The 20,789-nt window shown below is 44.3% G+C and overlaps 1 protein-coding gene across 1 annotated transcript in view; it reads left to right on the top strand.

The window, feature by feature from the left end:
* Positions 1-17,164, top strand: part of ccdc78 (coiled-coil domain containing 78) — a 64,949-nt gene extending 47,785 nt beyond the window's left edge. The window contains exons 11-16 of the mRNA XM_033040460.1: positions 3,206-3,417; positions 5,907-6,081; positions 8,120-8,163; positions 9,495-9,576; positions 13,291-13,391; positions 17,012-17,164. Of these exons, the coding sequence (XP_032896351.1) occupies positions 3,206-3,417; positions 5,907-6,081; positions 8,120-8,163; positions 9,495-9,576; positions 13,291-13,391; positions 17,012-17,078 (681 nt within the window). The 3' untranslated portion in view covers positions 17,079-17,164. The remainder of the gene's footprint in view (positions 1-3,205; positions 3,418-5,906; positions 6,082-8,119; positions 8,164-9,494; positions 9,577-13,290; positions 13,392-17,011) is intronic.
* The last annotated feature ends 3,625 nt before the right edge of the window (positions 17,165-20,789 follow it).

A 20,789-nucleotide genomic window follows, 5' to 3' on the forward strand; every position in this document is an offset into this window, starting at 1 on the left:
GAACTGATTTGCTGTGCATTAACAGGTCAACTCAGTAGCACATGCCTCACAGCTTGCTACATGGTATCAAGGAATTCCCATTTGACCACGAGAATCATTGTCGTAGGGCATGGAAACAGGCTCTTCGGCCCAACTCGTCTGTACCGACCAATGCCCCATTGAAGCTCGTCCCATTAGCCGGTGTTTGGCTCATAGACAATAGGTGCAGGAGTAGGCCATTCAGCCCTTTGAGCCAGCACTACCATTCAATATGATCATGGCTCATATCCCTCGAAACCATTCCTATCCATGTTACTATCCAAATATATTTTAAATGTTATTATTTTACCTGCCTCAACTACCTCCTCTGGCAGCTCATTCCATATACCCACCACCCTCTGCATGAAAGTGTTGCCCCTCAGGTTCATCTTTCCTCTCTCACTTTACACCGATGGCCTATAGTTCTTGCTTCCTCTAACCTGAGAAAAATAAGCTGTGCTTTCACCCTACCTATTCCCCTCGTGATTTTACACAACTCAATAAGATAACCCCTCAACCTCTTGTTCACCAAGGACTAAAGTCCTTGCCTGCCCAATCTCTCCCTAAAGCTCAGGCCCTTGAAGCACGGCATTGTAAATCTGCTCTGTACCCTTTCCAGTTTAATGCAATTTTTCCTACACCAGGGTGAGCAAAACTGTACACAATACTCCAAATGTAGCCTCACCAATGAGTTGTACAATTGTAACATACCATCCCAACTTCAATGCTCAGTACCCTCACTGATGAAGGCCAGTGTGCCTAAAGTTTTCTTCACCACCTTTGTCTATCTATGACTCTATTTTCAGGGAACTATATACTTATACACCTTTGCTCTACAAGACTCACCAGAACCCTGTCATTCATTGTGAAGGTCCTGCCCTGGTTCGAATGATTAAAATGCAACCCCTCGCATTTGCCCAGCTGATCAAGATGCCACTGTAATTATTGGTAATCAGCTTCAATCAGTGCCGTCGCTGCATCAAAAAGGCTGGAAGTATCATCAAAGACCCACACCATCCTGGCCACACACTCATCCCCCGCTACCTTCAGGTAGAATGTACAGGGGCCTGAAGACTGCAACGTCCAGGTTTCGAAATAGCTTCTACCCCACAGCCATCAGGCTATTAAACTCAACTGAAACAAATCTCTGATCATTATAGACCATTATCTGTTTATTTGCACTTTATCTGTATATATTGATGTGTGTATATATTTATATAATGGTATATGGACACACTGATATGTTCTGTATTCATGTCTACTATCTTCTGTTGTGCTGAAGCAAAGCAAGAATGTCATTGTCCTATCTGGGACACATGACAATAAACTCTCTTGACTTGACTCACTATATTTTACCACCTATTTTAGTGCCGTTTGAAAGCTTGTTAATCATGCCTTGCATATTCTTATTCAGAACTTTGATATAGATAACAAACTGCATTGGACACAGCACTGAACCCAGAGGCACACCACTGGTCACAGGCCTCCAGTCCAAGAAACAACCTTACACCACCACCTCTACATCCTACCGTGAAGCCAATTCTGAATACAGTTAGCTAACTCTCCCTGTATCCCGTGGGATCTATCCTTCCAGAACAGTCACCCATGCTGAACTTATCACAGGTCTTGCTGAAGTCCATATAGCCTTGCCCCCATCAACCTTCTTGATTACTGTTAGTTTAGTTTACAGATACAGCACGGAAACAGGCCCCTTCGGCCCACCGTGTTCACGCCAACCAACGATCCCCGCACATTAACACTATCCTACACTCGGGGCAATTTACACTTACACCAAGCCAATTAATCTACAAACTTGTACGTCTTTGGAGTGTGGGAGGAAACTGAAGATCTCAGAGAAAACCCACGCAGGTCACAGGGAGAATGTACAAACTCTGTACAGACAGCACCCGTGGACAGAATCAAACCCGGGTCTCTGGCGCTGTAAGGCAACAACTCTACCGCTGTGCTACCATGCCGCCCAGCATTGAAAACCAATACTTCTTCAAAAAACTCAATCAAATTTATGAGATACGCTCTTCCACTCACAAAACCACGATGATTATTCCTAATTAACCTCTGTCTTTCCAAATGCATATCTATCTTATCCCTCAGAATCCTCTCCAGTAACTATCTTACCACAGATGTTAATCTTACTGATCTATAGTTCCAAGATTTTTCTTTGCAGCCCTTCTTCAATAGAAGCACAACATTAGCCACTCTGCAATCTCCCGGCACCTCACCCGTGTCTAACGATGATGCATATATCTCAGTCAGCACTCCTGCAATTTCTTCTCTAGCTTCCCGCTGTGTCCTTGGATAGACCTGATCAGACCCAAAAGATTCATCTATCTTCATTTGCCTTAGGACAGCCAGCACTGCCTCAATTGTAATGTGGATTGTTCTCAAGACATTTCTATTAACATTCCCACCTTCACCTAGTCGTCATGCCTTTCTTGACGGTAAGTACAGAGGAGAAATATGGTTCATTCCTGACCTTCAACACTGCCTGTGTGGAGTTTGCCTGTTCTCCTGTGACCGTCCAGGTTTCTCAGGGTGTTTGGGTATCTGCCACATCTAAAAGACAAGCGAGTTGGTAGGTTATTTGGCCACGGAGTGATGTTTTTATGGAATATGAGGAACATAGATCATTGGGAAAATTAAGTTCATAAATTCATAAGCCATAGGAGCAGAATGAGGCCATTCGCCACATAGAGTCTACCCCGCCATTCAATCGTGGCTGATCTATCTTTCCCTCTCAACCCCATTCTCCTGACTTCTCCCCGTAGCCTTTAACATCCTTACCAATCAAGAACTTGTCAATCTCCGCGTTAAAAATATCCAAAGACGTGGCCTCTACAGCCATCTGTGGCAATGAATTCCACAGGTTCACTGTCCTCTGGCTAAAGAAATTTCTCCTCATTTTCTTTCTGAAGGTACATCTTTTTATCCTGAGTCTGTGCCCTCAGGCTATAGACTCTCCCAGTAGTGGAAACATCCTCTCCACATCCGCTCTATCCAAGCCTTTTACTATTCGGTAAGTTCCATTGAGGTTGCCCCCTCATCCTTCCAATGGAATTATTCTGTGAGTCAGCAGGGACTCGATGGGTTGGACTTCTGCGTCACGAGTAAATGTGGAAACAGTTGAAAGGAAAGCTAATGGTGTGTTGCTCCCAATGTTCTGTATAAGGACTACGTGGATAGTTCAGGGAAACCGGGCAATGACAACACCAAACCCTCAGCTGACCCGCCGCACCTGAAGAGGTTTGTGGATAACATGCTCAAGGACATGCGATCTGCCTACAGATCTCGAGAAGAACAGTTGGCTACGGCAGCCAGGAACTACAAGAAAAGGATGCAGAACGTCTTCAAGAAGCACGAACATCTCCTGATCGCTTACAGGTTAAAGAATCTTTGGCAAAATCTAGTGGTGACTCTACAATAGTTAAACTGACATCTCTGTGAATGCAGTTTGATACTTCTCACATTTGTTAAATTAGTAGGTTGACTGTACTATTGGGATCAATGTTGCAAATCCCTCTATGTTATATGAGTTTAGTATATTGTCACGTGTACCGAGGTACAGTGAATAGCTCATGTTGCGCGCTAACCAGTCAACGGAAAAACAATACATGATTACGACGGAGCTGTCCAGTTGTATATATCAGTTATATCAGGGAAGCTGGAACCAGCCATCCACCTTCTACAGATGCCTTGGGGAAAACATTCTGCCGGGTTTCACAGCTCAGAGATGTGGATGTAGCCCAGTCCATCACATCAACTGGACTTCCCATCAATGACTCCTTCCATACTTTACGTTACCTTACAAAAGCAGCCAACATAATCAAAGCTATTTCCCATCCCAGTCCCTTCCCACCCCTTCTTGCCCCTGCTCCTGTCAGGCACAAGATACAGAAGCTTGAAAACTCGCACCAGCCGACTCGAGAACAGTTTCTGTTCAGTTTAGTTTAGAGGTACAGCGCGGAAACAGGCCCTTCGGCCCACCGTGTCCGCACCGACCACTGATCCCCGCACACTAACACTATCTACACACACTAGGGATATTTTACATTTATATCAAGCCAATTAACACACAAACCTGTATGTCTTTGGAGTGTGGGAGGATACCGAAGATCTCGGAGAAAACTTACGGTCATGGGGTCACAGTGGCCACAACCACAGCGGTCATGGGAAGAATGTACAAACTCCGTACAGGAAGCACCCGTAGTCAGGATCGAACCCGGGTCCCTGGCACTGTAAGCATTGTAAGGCAGCAACTCTACTGCTGCGCCACCATGCCGCCCATTCTTATTAGGCTTCTGAACGGTCCTTCCAGAAGCTAGGACTGATTCTCCTCTACGCTACCTCATTGCGGACATTGGACATTGTCACTGGAACTGTTGCACTATAATGCTGAGAACTATATTCCACACTTTCCCTTTGCTCTACCTGTTGTAGTAGAGTTTGACTTGACTGTATAGTATTATCTGATTTGAATGGATATCATGCAAGGCAAAACCTTTCACTGTACCTCGGTACAAATGACAATAATGAACGTAAACCTACCTATCTATTGTAACTTATGGTCATTAAAATGTGCGTGTCTCAAACCTAGACCCAGACTCAAGGTGGGAGAATAAGTAAATATTCAGTGACAAGAGCTATAAGGCTCCCTTTGTGTAAAATATTCTCCCCAGGCATTCCTATGTCAGAATGGTCCTAATACTTGGACACAAAGTGCTGGAGTAACTCTGCAAGGGCCAGTTTCAATGCTGTATTCCTAAACTGAAAAGAAAATCAAACTCTCCTGTGCTGGCTACACATGTTCTGGACGGTGTGCCCTGTGTGTATAGGGAGGAGTTGCGATAGTTTCAGCTTCAACCTCTCTTTAAATGGACACTGTGTTCTAAGTAGTTTATGTGGTTTACAATTGACTTCTGAGAAATATTCTGTTCCTGAAATTGGTTAGCCATGCTGTGGTTATAGAATAGTACAGCACAGGGACGTCCAGCAAAGTTTGTGCCCAACATGATGCCGTGTTAAACTGATCTCATCTGCCTGTACGTGATCCATATCCCTTTATTCCTTGCATTTCCATGTGCCTATCTAAAAGCCTCGTAAACACCACTATCATTTCTGCCTCCACCACCACCCCTGGTATTGCGTTCCAGGACCTCACCACTCGATGTGCAAAAAAACACTTGCCCTACACATCTCCATTAATTTTTCCCCTCTTACCTTATAGCTATGCCCTATTGTGTTGGATATTTCCACCCTGGATAAAGACTCAGACTGTCTACCCTATTTATGCATCTCTTAATTTTACACACTTCTATCAGGTCTCCCATCAACCTCCCTTGTTCCGGAGAAACAATCCAAGTCTATCCAACATCTCCCTGCAGTTGAAGCCCTCCAATCCCTTGAGATCACAACTTTCCTAGCCAACAATGGGTTTACCAGGCACCACCCTGCCTGAGGTCATTTGTTGCGGCCCTGATTCGTCTTGGTCTTTTTCTCACCTCCAACTCTCCCCCCCCCCCACCCCCCCCCCTCCTGTCCTCTCAATCCCTTCTTTCAGTCTGAAGAGGGGTCCCGACCTGGAACGACTCACGCAACCTTTTTCTCCAGAAATGCTGCCAGACCCACTGAGTTACTCCTGCGCTTTAAGTCCATCTTTAGCATTCTGGTGAACCTCCTCTCCACCCTCTCCAAAGCCTCCTCCTGTAATGGGGTGACCAGAAATGCTCGCAATACTCCAAATGAACGTTCAGTTTACTGCACTTGACCTGGGAGAGGATGAGATGAGGAACTTGCAGATATAACGTACCGGGTTTTCTGAAGCGACTGCCAGCATCACATCTATAACAAAGTCCATTTTTGGTTTGGCACAGAATGCAGCGGGAACAGATTTTATCATTGGGCAACAAGGACCTGGATCCTGGCCCTTCAGAGATAACTTTTGTGGTCACCGACAGTGAACTATTGAACAGTCATAGTCAGGAGCTGAACCGCTTACGTGAGGATAAAGCTCGTCTGGAAGCTCAAGTCCGGGAACTCCAGGAGAAGGTGAGAGATCTGCAGAGAAACCAGAGGGGGAAAGAAATCTCCCTTGAAACCGGGAGTCAATTTTTCATTCAGCTACATTTGGCATTTGGATTGTATTATTCACGGCAGTAGCAGTAGAGCTGCTGCATCACAGCGCCAGAGACCCAGATTCGATTCTGACCTTGGGTGCTTACTGTATGGAGTTTGTACGTTCTCCCTGTGACCGCGTGGGTTTCCTCCAGATGCTCCTGTTTCCTTGCACACTCTGAAGACGTGCGGGTTTGTAGGTTAATTGGCTTGGATAAAAATTGTAAATCGTGTGTAGGATAGTATTAGTGTATGGGTGATCGCTGGTCGGCATGGACTCGGTGGGCTGAAGGGCCTGTTTCCGAGCTGTAGCTTGCAAGTCTGATGTACTTACTAGTTGCACAGGTTTTATTAATTTCTCTGCCCTGAACCAGTCCCACTGTGTCTAACTGTAGTAGACACAACTGTTCTCAGTTAACTGTTCTCGACAGAACATAACTGTCTCAAATTGGTTCATGAATCACATCAATAAAAGCGATCACCTTCTTGCAGCCATAATGGATGAATGTTTCAATCAAGACAATCTTTGTGGCTGCAAACATGACACAAGGAACTGCAGATGCTGGAATCTTGAGCAAAACACAAATGCTGTTGGAACAGGCAGCGTCTGTGGAGGGAATGTTTAGATGATGTTTCGAGTCTCAACCCTTCTTCAGACTCAGCTGATGATTTGTGTCTATCCATTCCCTCCACAGATAGAACAAAATATAGAACAGTACGGTACAGGAACGGGCCCTTCAGCCCACAACCTTTGTGCTGAACATGATGCCAAGTTGAACTGATCTCCCAACATAATCAAGGACCATTTACACCCCATCCTACATCACCCCATTACACCCTATATATTATCTGTCAGTATGTGATCCATCCTATTCCTTCGACTTCCATGTACCTATCTATAAGCCTCTTACATGCCACTTTCATATCTGCTTCCACCACCACCTCTGGAAGTGTATTCCATGCCCCCAGTACACTTTGTGTAAAAAAAACCTTGCCCCGCTCATCTCCATTAAATTTTCCCCCTCTCACCTTATAACAGCTACGCCCTCTAGTGTTGGATATTTCCACCCCTGGTAAAAAAGGTTCTGACTGTCTATCCTATCCATGCCCCTCATAATTTTATGTACTTCAATCGTGTCTCTTTAACTTCAATGTCCAGATGTTGACTGATCAGCTGAGTTATGCCCCTGTCCCACTTAGGAAACCTGAACGGAAACCTCTGGCGACTTTGTGCCCCACCCAAGGTTTCCGTGCGTTTCCCGGAGGTTGCAGGTGGTTGCCGGAGGTTGCAGGTAGTGGAAGCAGGCAGGGAGACTGACAAAATCCTCCGGGAACCTCCGGGAACCGCACGGAAACCTTAGGTGGGGAGCAAAGTCTCCAGAGGTTTCCGTTCAGGTTTCTTAAGTGGGACAGGGGCTTTACTCCAGCATTTTGTGCCTTGCTCATGGTCCCAAATAAGGCACTGTGCAAAGTGACTGGTTCATGTGGTATTGTTTAAAAAGGAACTGCAGATGCTGGAAAATTGAAGGTAGTCAAAAATGCTGGAGAAACTCAGCGGGTGAGGCAGCATCTATGGAGTGAAGGAATAGTTGACGTTTCAGGTCGAGACCCTTCTTCATCTTCAAGTGGTAGATGCTTTGCCTTTACACTTGGGCTCCATTTTACTTGGTTTTACACCATGCTCTTACAAAACATTCATTTTTATGTCGAAGATAGACGCAAAAAAGCTGGAGCAACTCAGCGGGCCAGGCAGCATCTCTGGAGAGAACGAATGGGTGATGTTTAGGGTTGAGATACTTCTTCAGACTAGTTAGGGAAAAGGGAATCGAGAGATATAGATGATGATGTAGAGAGATAAAGAACAATTAATGAAAGATATGCAAAAAAAGTGTCATTTTTTTGTCCGTGTATTCCTGTACAATATATTTGATTTTTGTCACCTTCACTCATTTAATTTGTGTTTCTTTCTTAGATAAGGCTGGGTGGGAGCTCTGTGCTGACCATGCCTTCCTTGACGTGAGTATTACACTAATCAACTTCCTAGCAATTTAGTGGTGTTTCATTTTTAGATTTTTTTTCATGCTGTTCATTTTGAGGGAATACTGGTCGAGCTATTGGCTTAATATTGTCACGTGTGCTGAGATATAGCGAAAAACTTTCTCTGCATGCGATGTCAAATCAAGCCTAGAATCTTTAGGTTTACTCCAGCATTCAGGTTTACTACAGTATTTACTCCAAACTTTAGGTTCTTCCTATTTACTCTATCATTTGACAAAGGTTTAGAATAAGGAGGTAGACAAAAATGCTGGAGAAACTCAGCGGGTGCGGCAGCATCTATAGAGCGAAGGAAACGTTAAGGTGATTGTTGCTACTGCAGTGAAAGGCACAACATGAAAGAGATGGCTTTCTATAACTTTAAAGCAATAATGGGGCAGCTTCCTGAAAGCAGTCTCTTTAGACTTTAGGCTTTAAAGATATAGCTCGGCCACAGGCCCTACGGCCCACACAGTCTGTGCCGACCAGCCAACCACCCCGTACACTGACACATTAGGGACAATTTACAATTTTACCCGAAGCCAATTAACCTACAAACCTGTACGCCTCTGGCGTGTGGGAGGAAACCGGAGCACCCGGAGAAAATCCACGTGGTCACAGGGAGAACGTACAAACTCTGTACAGTCAGCACCCATAGTCAGGATCGAACCTGGGTCTCTGGCGCTATAAGGCAGCAACTCTACCGTGCACCACCGTGATGCCCTGATTGTATACTTTATACAATGGAGTGCACAATCAAACCCACTTGTACACCAATAATCTGGAATAACAGATTACTGGCAAAATACTCTGCATTTTAAAATTAAATTGGTTCAGCAAATGGGCTTTTTCCTCACACAAAGGACACGACAAAATATTGTCAATGTGAAAATATAATTTGGGAATTGAAGGCAGAGGATAGATAATTATTTTGGAGGGTTTTAAGAGAATGGAATATTTGAGTCTAGGACGTACGCAAATCAGACAGCATAGAGTCTGACAGAGTGGAAACAGGCCCTTCAGCCCAACTTGCACACACTGTCCTATGCATGTACCTGTCTAATTGCTGATGTGAAAGAAGCAACTGCAGATGAAGTTTTAAACTTCAGATAAACACAAAATGCTGGAGTAACTAAGCGGGTCCGGCAGCATCTCTGGAGCGAAGATCCATTCTTTCCATTCACCCATTCCTTCTCACCAGAGATGCTGCCTGTCCCGCTGAGTATTCCTGCATTTTGAGTCTATCTGAAGTTTCTTAATTGTTATTAATAGAATCAGAAAGTAAAATTTACTGTTTTAATGTCTGCTTTCAGGCTGGAAACAGGTGGCAATTTTGATAATGAACGCTGGAGCGAACTAAGGAAACAGCTGAGAGAGTTTACATTTGCAACACAGGTGTGGGATGTTGCTGATTGTGGAATGTGTTTGAACCACTGATATAATGTTCCATAGTCACCTCTTAGAATGGAAGTACAACTACTGGAAAACTTGTGGTTAACAAAATCTGATATTTGATTTCTACAAAATGCAAAGATGCATTTCTGTTCTTATCTAAAATGATAAAATATTCATTTCATTCTTCATTTCTCAGACCACAAAAATGTCCAATGTGGTTGCAAACTGCAGTCGTGGTTAAAAGAGATAGGGGTAAGGAGACAGTTGTTATTAAGGCAGCTCACAACCCAGCGATATTAACCCAGTTGATTTCTCTAATTTCAAGTAACTCCTGCATTCTCTCCCCTCCCCACTCTAGGTCACACCCTAGGTCTTTCTCCTAGTTCCACTGTTCTCATCCTTGTATCCCTCATCTTCCCCAGCCAACAGAACCCATCTGTTCTGACCTTTTCTTGCCTCCAGTTTAGTTCAGTTTAGTTTAGAGATTCAGCGCGTAAACAGGCCCTCCGGTCCACCGCACCGACCAGTGATCCTCGCACATTAACACTATCCTACACACACTAGGGACAATTTACATTTATAGAAAGCCAATTAACCCTCAAACCTGTACGTCTTTGGAGTGTGGGAGGAAACCAAAGTTCTCGGAGAAAACCCACGTGGACACGGGAAGAACGTACACGGGGAGACCAGTTTCCCCCTCGCCCACCCCCACTACCTTTCACTCTGCAGAAGGGTGCCGATCCAAAAATTCACTTATTTCTTTGCTCCATAGATGTTACCTGACCCACTGAGCTACTCCAGCATCTGTGATTCCTTCCTACACATTATTAAGAGCAATATTAGTCTGTCCTTTTAAAAAAAACAAAACCATAATTGATTGTAGAGAATGGACACAAAATGAGAAGGATCTCATGCGGTGGCCTGTGTCAGAGACATATTGAAGGTATTGATTCTGTGGAAGCTGCCAGGTTAAGGAACTAATTAACCAGAACAATGGTATTGCTGGCTGTTTGCTGATGCAAGGCTCGTACTATCAATCAGGAGAGACAAGCTAAATTCTTACATGCTGAAATGCATGTGAGCATTAGAAAGATATTTTAAGAGGAATATTAAACAGCATGGTTAGATTGCAATGATAATTTCTGAAGAATGGTCTCGACCCAAAACATCACCCATCCCTTCTCTCCAGAGATGCTGACTGTTCCGCTGAGTTACTTCAGGTTTTTGTGTCTACCTTCACGCAAATTTCATTGTTCTTCATAAAGGAAGCAAATGTACAATAGGGCCTATCTAGATCTGAGACACAGATGCTGGTTTACAAAAAAAACAATACAACGTGCTGGAGTGACTCAGCGGGTCAGGCAGCATCTCTGAAGGACATGGATAGATTACATTTTGGTTTGGGACCTTTTTCAGTTTGGGACTGAAAAAGGGTCTTGACCCGAAACATCACCAATGCATGTTCTCCAGAGATGCAACCTGACACGTTAAGTCACTCCTGCACTTTGTAATTTTTTTCCACTTAGATCTGAGATCTTCATACTAATGCACAGGAAATGGAAGATATAGTATTCCTAGTGAGCAAGCGTGATCAAGCTTAACTAAATGTGAAGCATGGAGACACTTAAAGGCCAATTAAACAATTTTAGAGAGTTAAACTTTAGTGCAAAGAACCATTAATAGACCTCAAATCAGGGAAAATCATTCCGTACATTTATAGAGACTAAGTAATGAGTGTGCAAAATATCTCCACATTGAAGAATATCAAAATAAAAAGAATGATCAACTAAATCACATATAAAAGAGGAACCAAGACCTCCACAAATCCTGTAGAGAGAAATAGAATTAACTTATGAATGCTGAAATCTCTTGTAAGCAGATCACAGAGGTGAACGTTGTCTCAAGGTAGAGGTTAAATCTTATAAAAGACGCAAAGTGCCAGAGTAACTCAGCGGGGTCAGGCAGCATCTCTGGAGGACATGTTATAGGTGACGTTTCAGGTCGGGACCCTTCTTCAAATCATATCCATGTTCTCGACAGACACTGCCTGACCCACTAAGTTACTCCAGCACTTTGTGTCTTTTACGGGCATTCCAGCATCTGCAGTGCCTTGTATCTCTAGAGGTTAAATCTTTGCAAGTTGCAAGTGATGTGAAAGCAGATGTCTGAAAGGCGCCCATTAAATAAAATTTATTATTATTATTATTATTAAGTGTATTATAGTATACTAGCTGTGGCCTAACGTGTATATAGTTGTACCGTAATCTTGTTGCTCTTAATCAATGCTCTGACTACTAAATGCTATACCCTCCCATGCCTCATTAACTACCTTACATGCCTATGCTGCTGCCTTCAGGGATCCTTGAGCGTTTGATGCCTCTACTCCCTGGAATTTAGGATGGGGGAGGGGAAATCTCATTGAAACCTACTAAATAATGAAAGGTCTAGATTTGAGTAGATATGGAGAGGATGTTTCCTGTAGTCAGAGAGTCTAGAACAAGAGGGCACATCCACAGAATACAAGGATGTACCTTTAGAGTGGAGACGAGGAGGATTTTTTTAGCCAGAGGGTGGTGAATGTGTGGAATTTATTGCCACAGACGGCTGTGGAAGCCAAGTCATCGGGTATTTTTAAAGTGGAAATTGATAAATTCTTGATTAGTTATTGATGCCTTATCAAAAGTATGGGCAGAAGGCAGGAGAATGGGGTTGAGAGGGAAAATAGATCAGCCATGGATCGAATGGCGAAGCAGACTTGATCGGCCAAATGGTCTAATTATGCTCCTATGTCTTCTGGTCTCACGGTTCCTCAGTTCTTCCTAGGGCCTTAAAAAACTTGAGAAACATACTTTTCTCAGAAATAAAAGCTATGGCAGATATAAATACAGTTTAGTTTAGAGATACAGCGTGGAAACAGGCCCTTCGGCCCACCGGGTCCGTGCTGACCAGCGATCCCCGTACACTAACACTATCCTACACACATTGGGGACAATTTTTACATTTACCAAGCCAATTAACATACAAACCTGTCCGTCTTTGGAGTGTGGTAGGAAACCGAAGACCTCAGAGAAAACCCACGCAGGTCACGGGGAGAACGTGCAAACTCCTTACAGACAGCATCAAACCCGTCATAGTCAGATTCAAACCCATGTCTCCGGCGCTGTAAGGCAGCAACTCTACCGCTGCGCCACCATAAATGAAGCAGAAACCTAGACAGACTAGAAAATGAAATACCTTGGTAAACTACTTAATTTAGGAGTCACTTTGAAAATAAAAGAAACAATGTTTATATCTGAGTTTGCTTTTAGTTTAGAGGTACAGCGTGTAAACAGGCCCTTCGGCCCACCAAGTCCACGCTGACCGACGATCACCTGTTCACACTAGTTCTATCCTGCACTCTGAAGACAAATTACAGAAACCAATTAACCTACAAACCTGCACATCTTTGGAATGTGGGGGGAAACCAGAGCACCCAGAGTAAACCCACGTGGTCACAGGGAAAACGTACAAACTCTGTGCAGACAGCACCCGAGGTCAGGATTGAGCTCGGATCTCTGGCGCTGTGAGGCAGCAACTCTACTGCCCTATCCTATTAAAGCATATCAACAAAAAACTGGCCTAACATTGCCCACAAGACGACTTAGAGAGTTTTGAATGGGGATAAGAAGTATTATGCTGGCTCTTAATATTATCAACGCTGGATTATATTGACAGGAAGAACTGGAACGCGAGCGTGCACAGTTGTATTCACGGGTCACCATCGCAGAGGAGCAGTTGGCCGAACTACAGGAGTATGTGGACAAGCACCTGGGCAGGTAAAGCCAGACCGCGCGGCACGCAGAGAAATAGTTTAATGCAGCTGCAAATCTGTCTTTAGTTTTAGACATAAGGAACTGCAGATGCTGGCTATCAAAAAAAAATACACAAGGTGTTGGAGTAACTCAGCGGGTCAGGCTGCATCTCTGGAGAACATGGACAGGGTCGGGACCCTTCAGGTAAAGCCAGACCACACAGCATTTGGAGAAATAATTGAATGCATCTGCACTTCTTACTTTATCTATAGACACAAGGAGCTGCAGATGCAGGTTTACAAAACAAAAGATACAAAGCGGGTCAGGCAGCATCTCTGGAAACGCGATGTTTCAGACTAAGACCCGCCTTCAGACTGATTGTGGTGGGGGGTGGGGGGTGGGGGGGGGGGAGAGAAAGCTGGAAAGGAGGAGGAGCCGGACAAACTATCTGCCTATTACACACACCCCACTCACCTGTATCCACCTATCACTCGCTGGGCTTGGTCCTGCCCCTTCTCCCTTCCTGCTTTCCTCCTCCCCATCCCCATCCCACCGCCATGACTATCAGTCTGAAGAAGGGTCTCGACCCAAAACGCTACCTTTACTCCAGCACATTGTATCTTTGCCTGGACAGTGATAGGTGGATACAGGGGTGGGGATGAGGGTGGGAGGGGGGGGGAGGTTGATAGGCAGATGGTTGGACAAAGGCAGGAGGTAAAGATAAAGCAGGTTCGAATTGCGAAGCCAGAGAAAGAAATATAGGTGGAAGGGGAGTTTGCACATTCTCCTTATGACCATTTGGGATTACTTTGGGTGCTCCGGTTTCCTCCCACACACTGAAGACATAAAGATTTGTAGGTTAATTGGCTTTGGTAAAATTGTAAATTGTTCCTGGTGTGTAGGATAGTGCTAGTGTATGGGTGATCACTGGTTGGCATGGACTCAGTGGGCCGAAGGGCCTGTTTCTGTGCTGTATCTCTAAAGTCTTAAATCTAGAGTTTAAACGAGCTAAAAGTCCTGTATCTACCACTTAAGGAATTAAACTGTTGTTTTTAATGCTAGTTAAAATTGCATGTGAGTGTATTAATCAATAAGGTTGAGGAGAACATTAATTGTCGTGAGTTCAATGTTGGAAAATGACATTTGTATTACAATGATAAATGAAGGTTCCAAATATTTTAATGTAATAGCATCTAGTTGTCAGAATAAAATGGCTGGTATTACTAACAGCTTCATTAGTTACCCTGGCAACATGTGAGAAAGGTTGCAGGAATCTGCTTGCTAAACATGTGACTGATACCTAATTCAGTTTGAAAGTTAAATAGAACAAGTTTTAATAGGACTGACATTTTTCTTCCCATGATCATAAAAACTACAAGATATTGTAGCAAAAAAAATGAAAGCAGCTGGAAGAACTCAGCGGGTCAGGCAGCATCTGGGGAGGGAAATGGACAGTCGTCTCGAGTAGAGACCCTTCATCTAGAGTAGACCAAAGGAGTGGAGGGGTCCTATGAGCGGTGCCTGTTCCAGGCAAGTCCCAGGCTGTTGCGGGGCCTCCAGCCATCGCCTTCCTTGGACACCACGTCCCTCTCCTCGCCCGTCCACCTTTGTTCCCCAGGGGGATGGGAGCCTCCTGCAGCAAATCTCGAGGTTTCCTCTCCTCTACTCCCAGTCTCGCTCATCGCCCGTCGTGTCCATTGTCACTGGCTCCATCCTCCCGGTCTCTCGTCATCGGGGGATGAGCAGGGTCTGACTCCCACTTCCAATGCCGCCAGGTTCAACGAGCTGCCGACCAGCTCGGCGAGCTCCCCTGAAGCCACGATCCGCCGGTCCGGGTCATGTTCGGCGACGGGAGGGCCGCACCGCAGCCTCCTGGGAGCCTTCAGTCATGTGCCAAATGTCAACAGTCCATTTCCCTCCACAGATGCTGCCTGACCTGCTGAGTTTCTCCAGCAGCTCTTCCTTTAGTTGCCAAAGATCCCAACATCTGAAGTCTCACGTGCCCACAAGTTAGTGAAATTCAACTCGGTTTCTGAAAATAAATGAAACTTGGAGTTTACATTGTCCATGATAGGTAAATAACCAGTGTTTAGCAATGGTTTCACGTACATACAATGAACCACTCAAGAGAATGGAAAGACAAGGAACTTTTTGCAAAAGAAAGTGCTGGAGTAAGTCAGTATCGCTAAGACTCTACTACTAAGACATACAGATTTGTAGGCCAATTGGTTTAGTAAATTTGTAAATTGGCCCTAGTGAGCCCGTAGAATAGTGTTTGTGTGCATGGATCGCTGGTCAGCATGGACTAGGTGGGTTGAAGGGCCTATTTCCGTGCTGTATCTCTAAACTAAACTAACAAAAATAAACTTTGGGGACAATGAATAGGTGATGTTTTGGGTGGGGACCCTTCTTCACTGAAGAATGGTGGCGGAGGAAAGTGTTAACCGTACCTTTTACAACTTGTTGATCCAGTCGGTGTCCAATTGCTGGTTTTTAAAGTAATTGTTACCATGGCAATTTTTGGCTGTGCAGCCTACAATAGACATTCCCTCTGTTCCTTTCACCACACTGATGCTGCTTGGCCCACTTGGTGCTCCCAGCGTTCTGCTTTTGAATAGAAAATGTTGGAAACACTCAGCAGGTCAGGCTGCATTTGTGGGAAGAGAAACTGAGTTTAGTTTAGTGTCACATGTATCGAGGTACAGTGAAAAGCTTTTGCTGTGAGCTAACCAGTCAGCGGAAAGACTATACATTATTACAATTGAGCCATTCACAGTGTACAGATACATGATGAGGAGAATAATGTTTAGTGCAGGATAAAATCCAGCAGAGTAAAATTAAAGATGATCCGAGGGTCTCCAATGAGGTAGATAGTAGCTCAGGACCGCTCTCTAGCTGTTGACAGGTTAGTTCAGTTGCCTGATTACAGCTGGGAATTTGGAGCTGTGTGTTTTCACATTTCTGTACCTCTAGCCTGATGGGGAGAGGGGAGAAGAGGGAGTGAGGGTGAGACTTGTCCTTGATTATGCTGGTGGCCTTGCCAGGGCAGCGTGGTGTAAATGGAGTCAATCTAAGGGAGGTTGGCTTGTGTGATGGCCTGGTCTGGGCTGCGTTCATAATTCTCTACAATTTCTTGCGGTCTTGGATGGAGCTGTTCACAAACCATGTTGTGATGCATCCCGATATAATGTTTTCTACGGCAAACCTGTAGAAGTTGGTGAGGGTTGTTGGGAATATGCCGAACTTTCTAAGCCTTGTAAGGAAGTAGAGGCGCTGGTGTGCTTTCTTTGTCGAGACCCTTCTTCAGCCAGTCCTGTTATATTCTGGCCTTCTCTATCTTTCAATCTGAAGAAGGGTTCCGACCTGAAACGCCACCTATTCCTTTTCTCTAGAGATGCTGCCTGACCCACTGAGTTACTCCAAAATTTTATGTCTGTCTTTGGTATAAACTGGCATCTGCAGTTCCTTCCTACACGTACTTATGCATGATATGATTTGCCTTGAGAGCACACTACACAACGTTTTTCTATGGTATCTTGGTACATTTGATATTAACAAACTAATATAAACACAATGTTTAGCTTGCAATGCCATATCGTTTCTGAAAAATACATGACTATTTAATCATTATTTAATATTTCCAGGTACAAGCAGGAAATTACGCACCTCAGGAAACTTGTTGGGACTGAAGAATCGAGAGGTCTACGCTAACAGCTCCAGTATTTAGTTCATCCATAGAAATTACACCAGTTCTCAGGTCCTCAACTCTGAAAAACAGTAAAGTAACTCCTAATATTGTCAGGGAGTTTCTGTATGATTATTTCAAGGGGCCGCAAACATTGTGATTAGTGAAGTTACTTTTAACAAAGCATCAAGCCTACGTTACAGAATGTGATCAATCTTCCTACCTCCGGTCCGCCAATGCTTAGCGGATCTCCTGGTTGTCAACCATTTTAACTCCCTTCCCCATTCCCACAATGACCATTATGTCCTGGGCCTCCTCCATTGCCAGAGTGAGGCCACATGCAAACTGGAGGAACAGTACCTCGTATTCTGCTTGGGTAGCTCACAACCCAATGGTATGAACATTGAATTCTCCAATTTAGGTAACTTCTCACAACCCTGCCCCCCTCCATTTCCCCGTTCTCCCGAACACCCCTCTTTGTTCCCCCCACCATCCACACCCCCCTCCCCTCGGCGGGCTCAGTGCCTCACCTGGACCTGCACATATACCCCCCCCCCCCCTCACCTCCTCCTCCATTCATTATTCTGGCTTCACCATTCGTAACTCTTCAATCCTTTTGTCTCACACCTTCTATTTTTTCATCTCCGGCCTTTGTCCAAACTCTGCCTAACAAAACTCCTCTCACCTCTATCATCCTATTACCTGCCAGGCTGTGTCCCGCCCCTCCTCTCTACAAACTTTCTTTCCGGGCCGACATTCAAGCTGAAGAAAGTCCTGACCTGAAACGTCACCTATCCACGTTCTCCAAGGATGCTGAGTGACCTGCTGAGTTACTCCGGTACCTTTCTTTCCATAAACCAGCATCTGCAGTTCTTTGTTTCTACCTCCGGTCTTAATAGGTTCCCATCGAGTAACAAACACATATGCTGGGAATTGCAGGGATAGAGTGGACTGTTCAGGAACACAGGCCTATTCCAATATTCAGTTAGATCCAGAATTGATTCCTTAAACCTTACTCATCTTGCCCAACAAAATGCTATCAATCTCATTTCTGAAACGTTCAATTAATTCCAAACCACAACAGCATTCCAGGGAAGAGAGTTTCCCAGGGACATGGGTCCCAACCCGAAACGTCACCCATCCTTTTTCTCCAGAGATGCTGCCTGACCCGCTGACTTACTCCAACATGTTGTGTCTATCTTCGGTATAAACCAGCACCTGCAGTTCCTTTCTACACATTCCTAATGCTTCTAACATGTTTCCGGTGTAGTCAAGCTTTAATTAGCCCAATACCGACGGATTGTGTGTGAATGAACTGCAGATGCTGGTTTACACTGATGATAGACACTAAATGCTGGAGTAACTCAGCGGGTCAGGCAGCATCTCTGGAGAGGAGGAATAGGTGATGTTACGGGGTTGAGACCCTTCTACAGACGGTTGTAAGAAGGGTCTTGACCCAAAACGTCACCTATTCCCTCTCTCCAGAGATGCTGCTTGACCCGCTGAGTTACTCCAGCATTTTGTGTCCACCAATAGATTGTGATACAGGCTTCTGAACATATTGAAGGGAAGCTTACATTCAACCCCCTTATTAATATCAGTTATTTTAAAACATTTTTTTGGAATACATATAAAGCATTTGTTTGAAAACTATACCTGCATTAAACAATTTCCTTCTGAAACGTATGATCAGATTTAGCTTTTATTGAAGCACTCTGCATTTACCACCTCCCTTTTCTCAACTTTTTTTAAACTAGTTTATATTCAGAATATTGGACAGCCTGAAGGTATTACAATGCTGCAATCATATTGAGTGGCTCTTATAGTCACAAGCTACAAGCAATTAATGTTCGAGCCCAGGATGAGATCAGCCTTGAAATCAATCCTCTACAGCCGTTCTTCTCTGCCATACATCCCAACGAATTGAGCCAATTTCATAACTATTGTACTCCATTTGTCATGCTGGAAATCAACATTATGTGATAATGCTCACTTGTCCATTTAAGCTATAATTATATTAAACTTTCCAATTCCATAACTGACTGCAGGGTATATCATAATGCGTGCCATATCATTATTAATGGATACCAACGGCATTTAGAGTAGTTGTTATGCTGAGGTTTTCTCCTGAACGTAAAAAACCCATTAAAACTACTAATTTTTAGACTTTGTTTCCTACGTGAAGATGAAATGCTTGGAGTTCTGCCGATTTCTATCACACTCCTTTTAAGGCTTCCGATAATCAGAAAAGATATTGTAGCTTGTGGCTTAAGTATTAATCATTGAAAATAATACCAATTGGGAAAATTAGTTTTGTATAATTCAATTTGCCGTAATGTTTCAAGATATAACTGAAGGCGAGTGAAATGATAATATTATTTTGTGGCCTTCTCCATTTCTAAGGATGTATCTTTTCCCATCTCTTGCTACCAGCGGGTTTCATGTGGGACTGCAATCTCCATAGTACCCTTTTACTGTGTCTTGGGTGTCCATAGGACTCAAAGCTAACCTTACCTTTCACTTGAAATTAGAGTGCTCTCTACCAATGATAGGGGTAAGATGCAGTTTACATTCCCAGCTATCTCAACCACTGATGGATAGTGAAGGTTTTGAGGGATATGGCCTAAATGGGGGAAAATAGCACCAGCTTATATGGGGGATCTTGGTCAGCATGGACAAGTTGGGCCAAAGGGCCTGTTTCCATGCCATATAACTCTATGACCAACTGTGAACCCTAGGGCATACCCATTGTTTCATCTTGTACATCTCTGTGTCTCTACATCTACAGACTCCTACAACTATCTTGCCCATATTTCCCCCCAATGCCTCTTTCTTTAAGTACTCCATACCTTTCTCTCAGATCCTCTGTCTCAGTTGTATCTGCTCCAGAGATGAGACTCTCCATAACGTGCCTTTGAGATGTCTTCCTGCTTCCGTAACAGTGGCGTCCCCTCTAACTGTTAATGGAGTCCCATCTATTTTCTGCTCCTCTGCCCTCCTCCCGGTTAAAGCAAGGATTAAGTTCACTCGGTCATCATTTTCCATCCTTCCAGCCTCGGCATTCAATGGATCATTTGTCATTCTCCAATTTTGCCATTCCATCAGCTCCAGCAAGATTCTACCACCAGATGCATCTCATGTCAGCATTCTGAAGGAATTGATCCCTTGGTGACTTCCCATACAATCTCCCAACTTTACAAATCACTCCCATTCTCCCAGCACTTTCCCATGCCACACCAGGAGACATCACTTGTTCTGTCTATCCCTTCCACTTCTTCCAATGTAATGCATTGCAGGGCAGCACAGTGGCGCAGTGGTAGAGTTGATGCCTTCCAATGCCAGAGACCTGGGTTTGATCCTGATCACTGGTGCTGTCTGCGCGGAGTTTGTACGTTCTTCCATGGACCTGCGTGGGTTTTCTCTGGGTGCTTCAGTTTCGCCCATACTCCAAAGATGTACAGGGTCGTAGGTTAATTGGCTTCGATAAAATTGTAAATTGTCCTTAGTGTGTGTAGGATTGTGTTAGTGTGCGGGAGTGTGCAGACTCAGTGGGCCATTGGGCCTGTTTCAGCGCTGCATTTCTAATACCTCCTCAACCATCTTAGTTTAGTTTTAGTTTAGAGGTACAGCACAGAAACAGGCCCTTCAACCCACCGAGTCCATGCTGACCATCGATCACATGCTTGCACAAGTTCAAAGTTATCGCATCCACTCCTTACACATTTGGGGCAATTTAC

Source organism: Amblyraja radiata, chromosome 22 (assembly GCF_010909765.2).
Source record: "Amblyraja radiata isolate CabotCenter1 chromosome 22, sAmbRad1.1.pri, whole genome shotgun sequence".
In the NCBI taxonomy this organism is placed as follows: Eukaryota; Metazoa; Chordata; class Chondrichthyes; order Rajiformes; family Rajidae; genus Amblyraja; species Amblyraja radiata.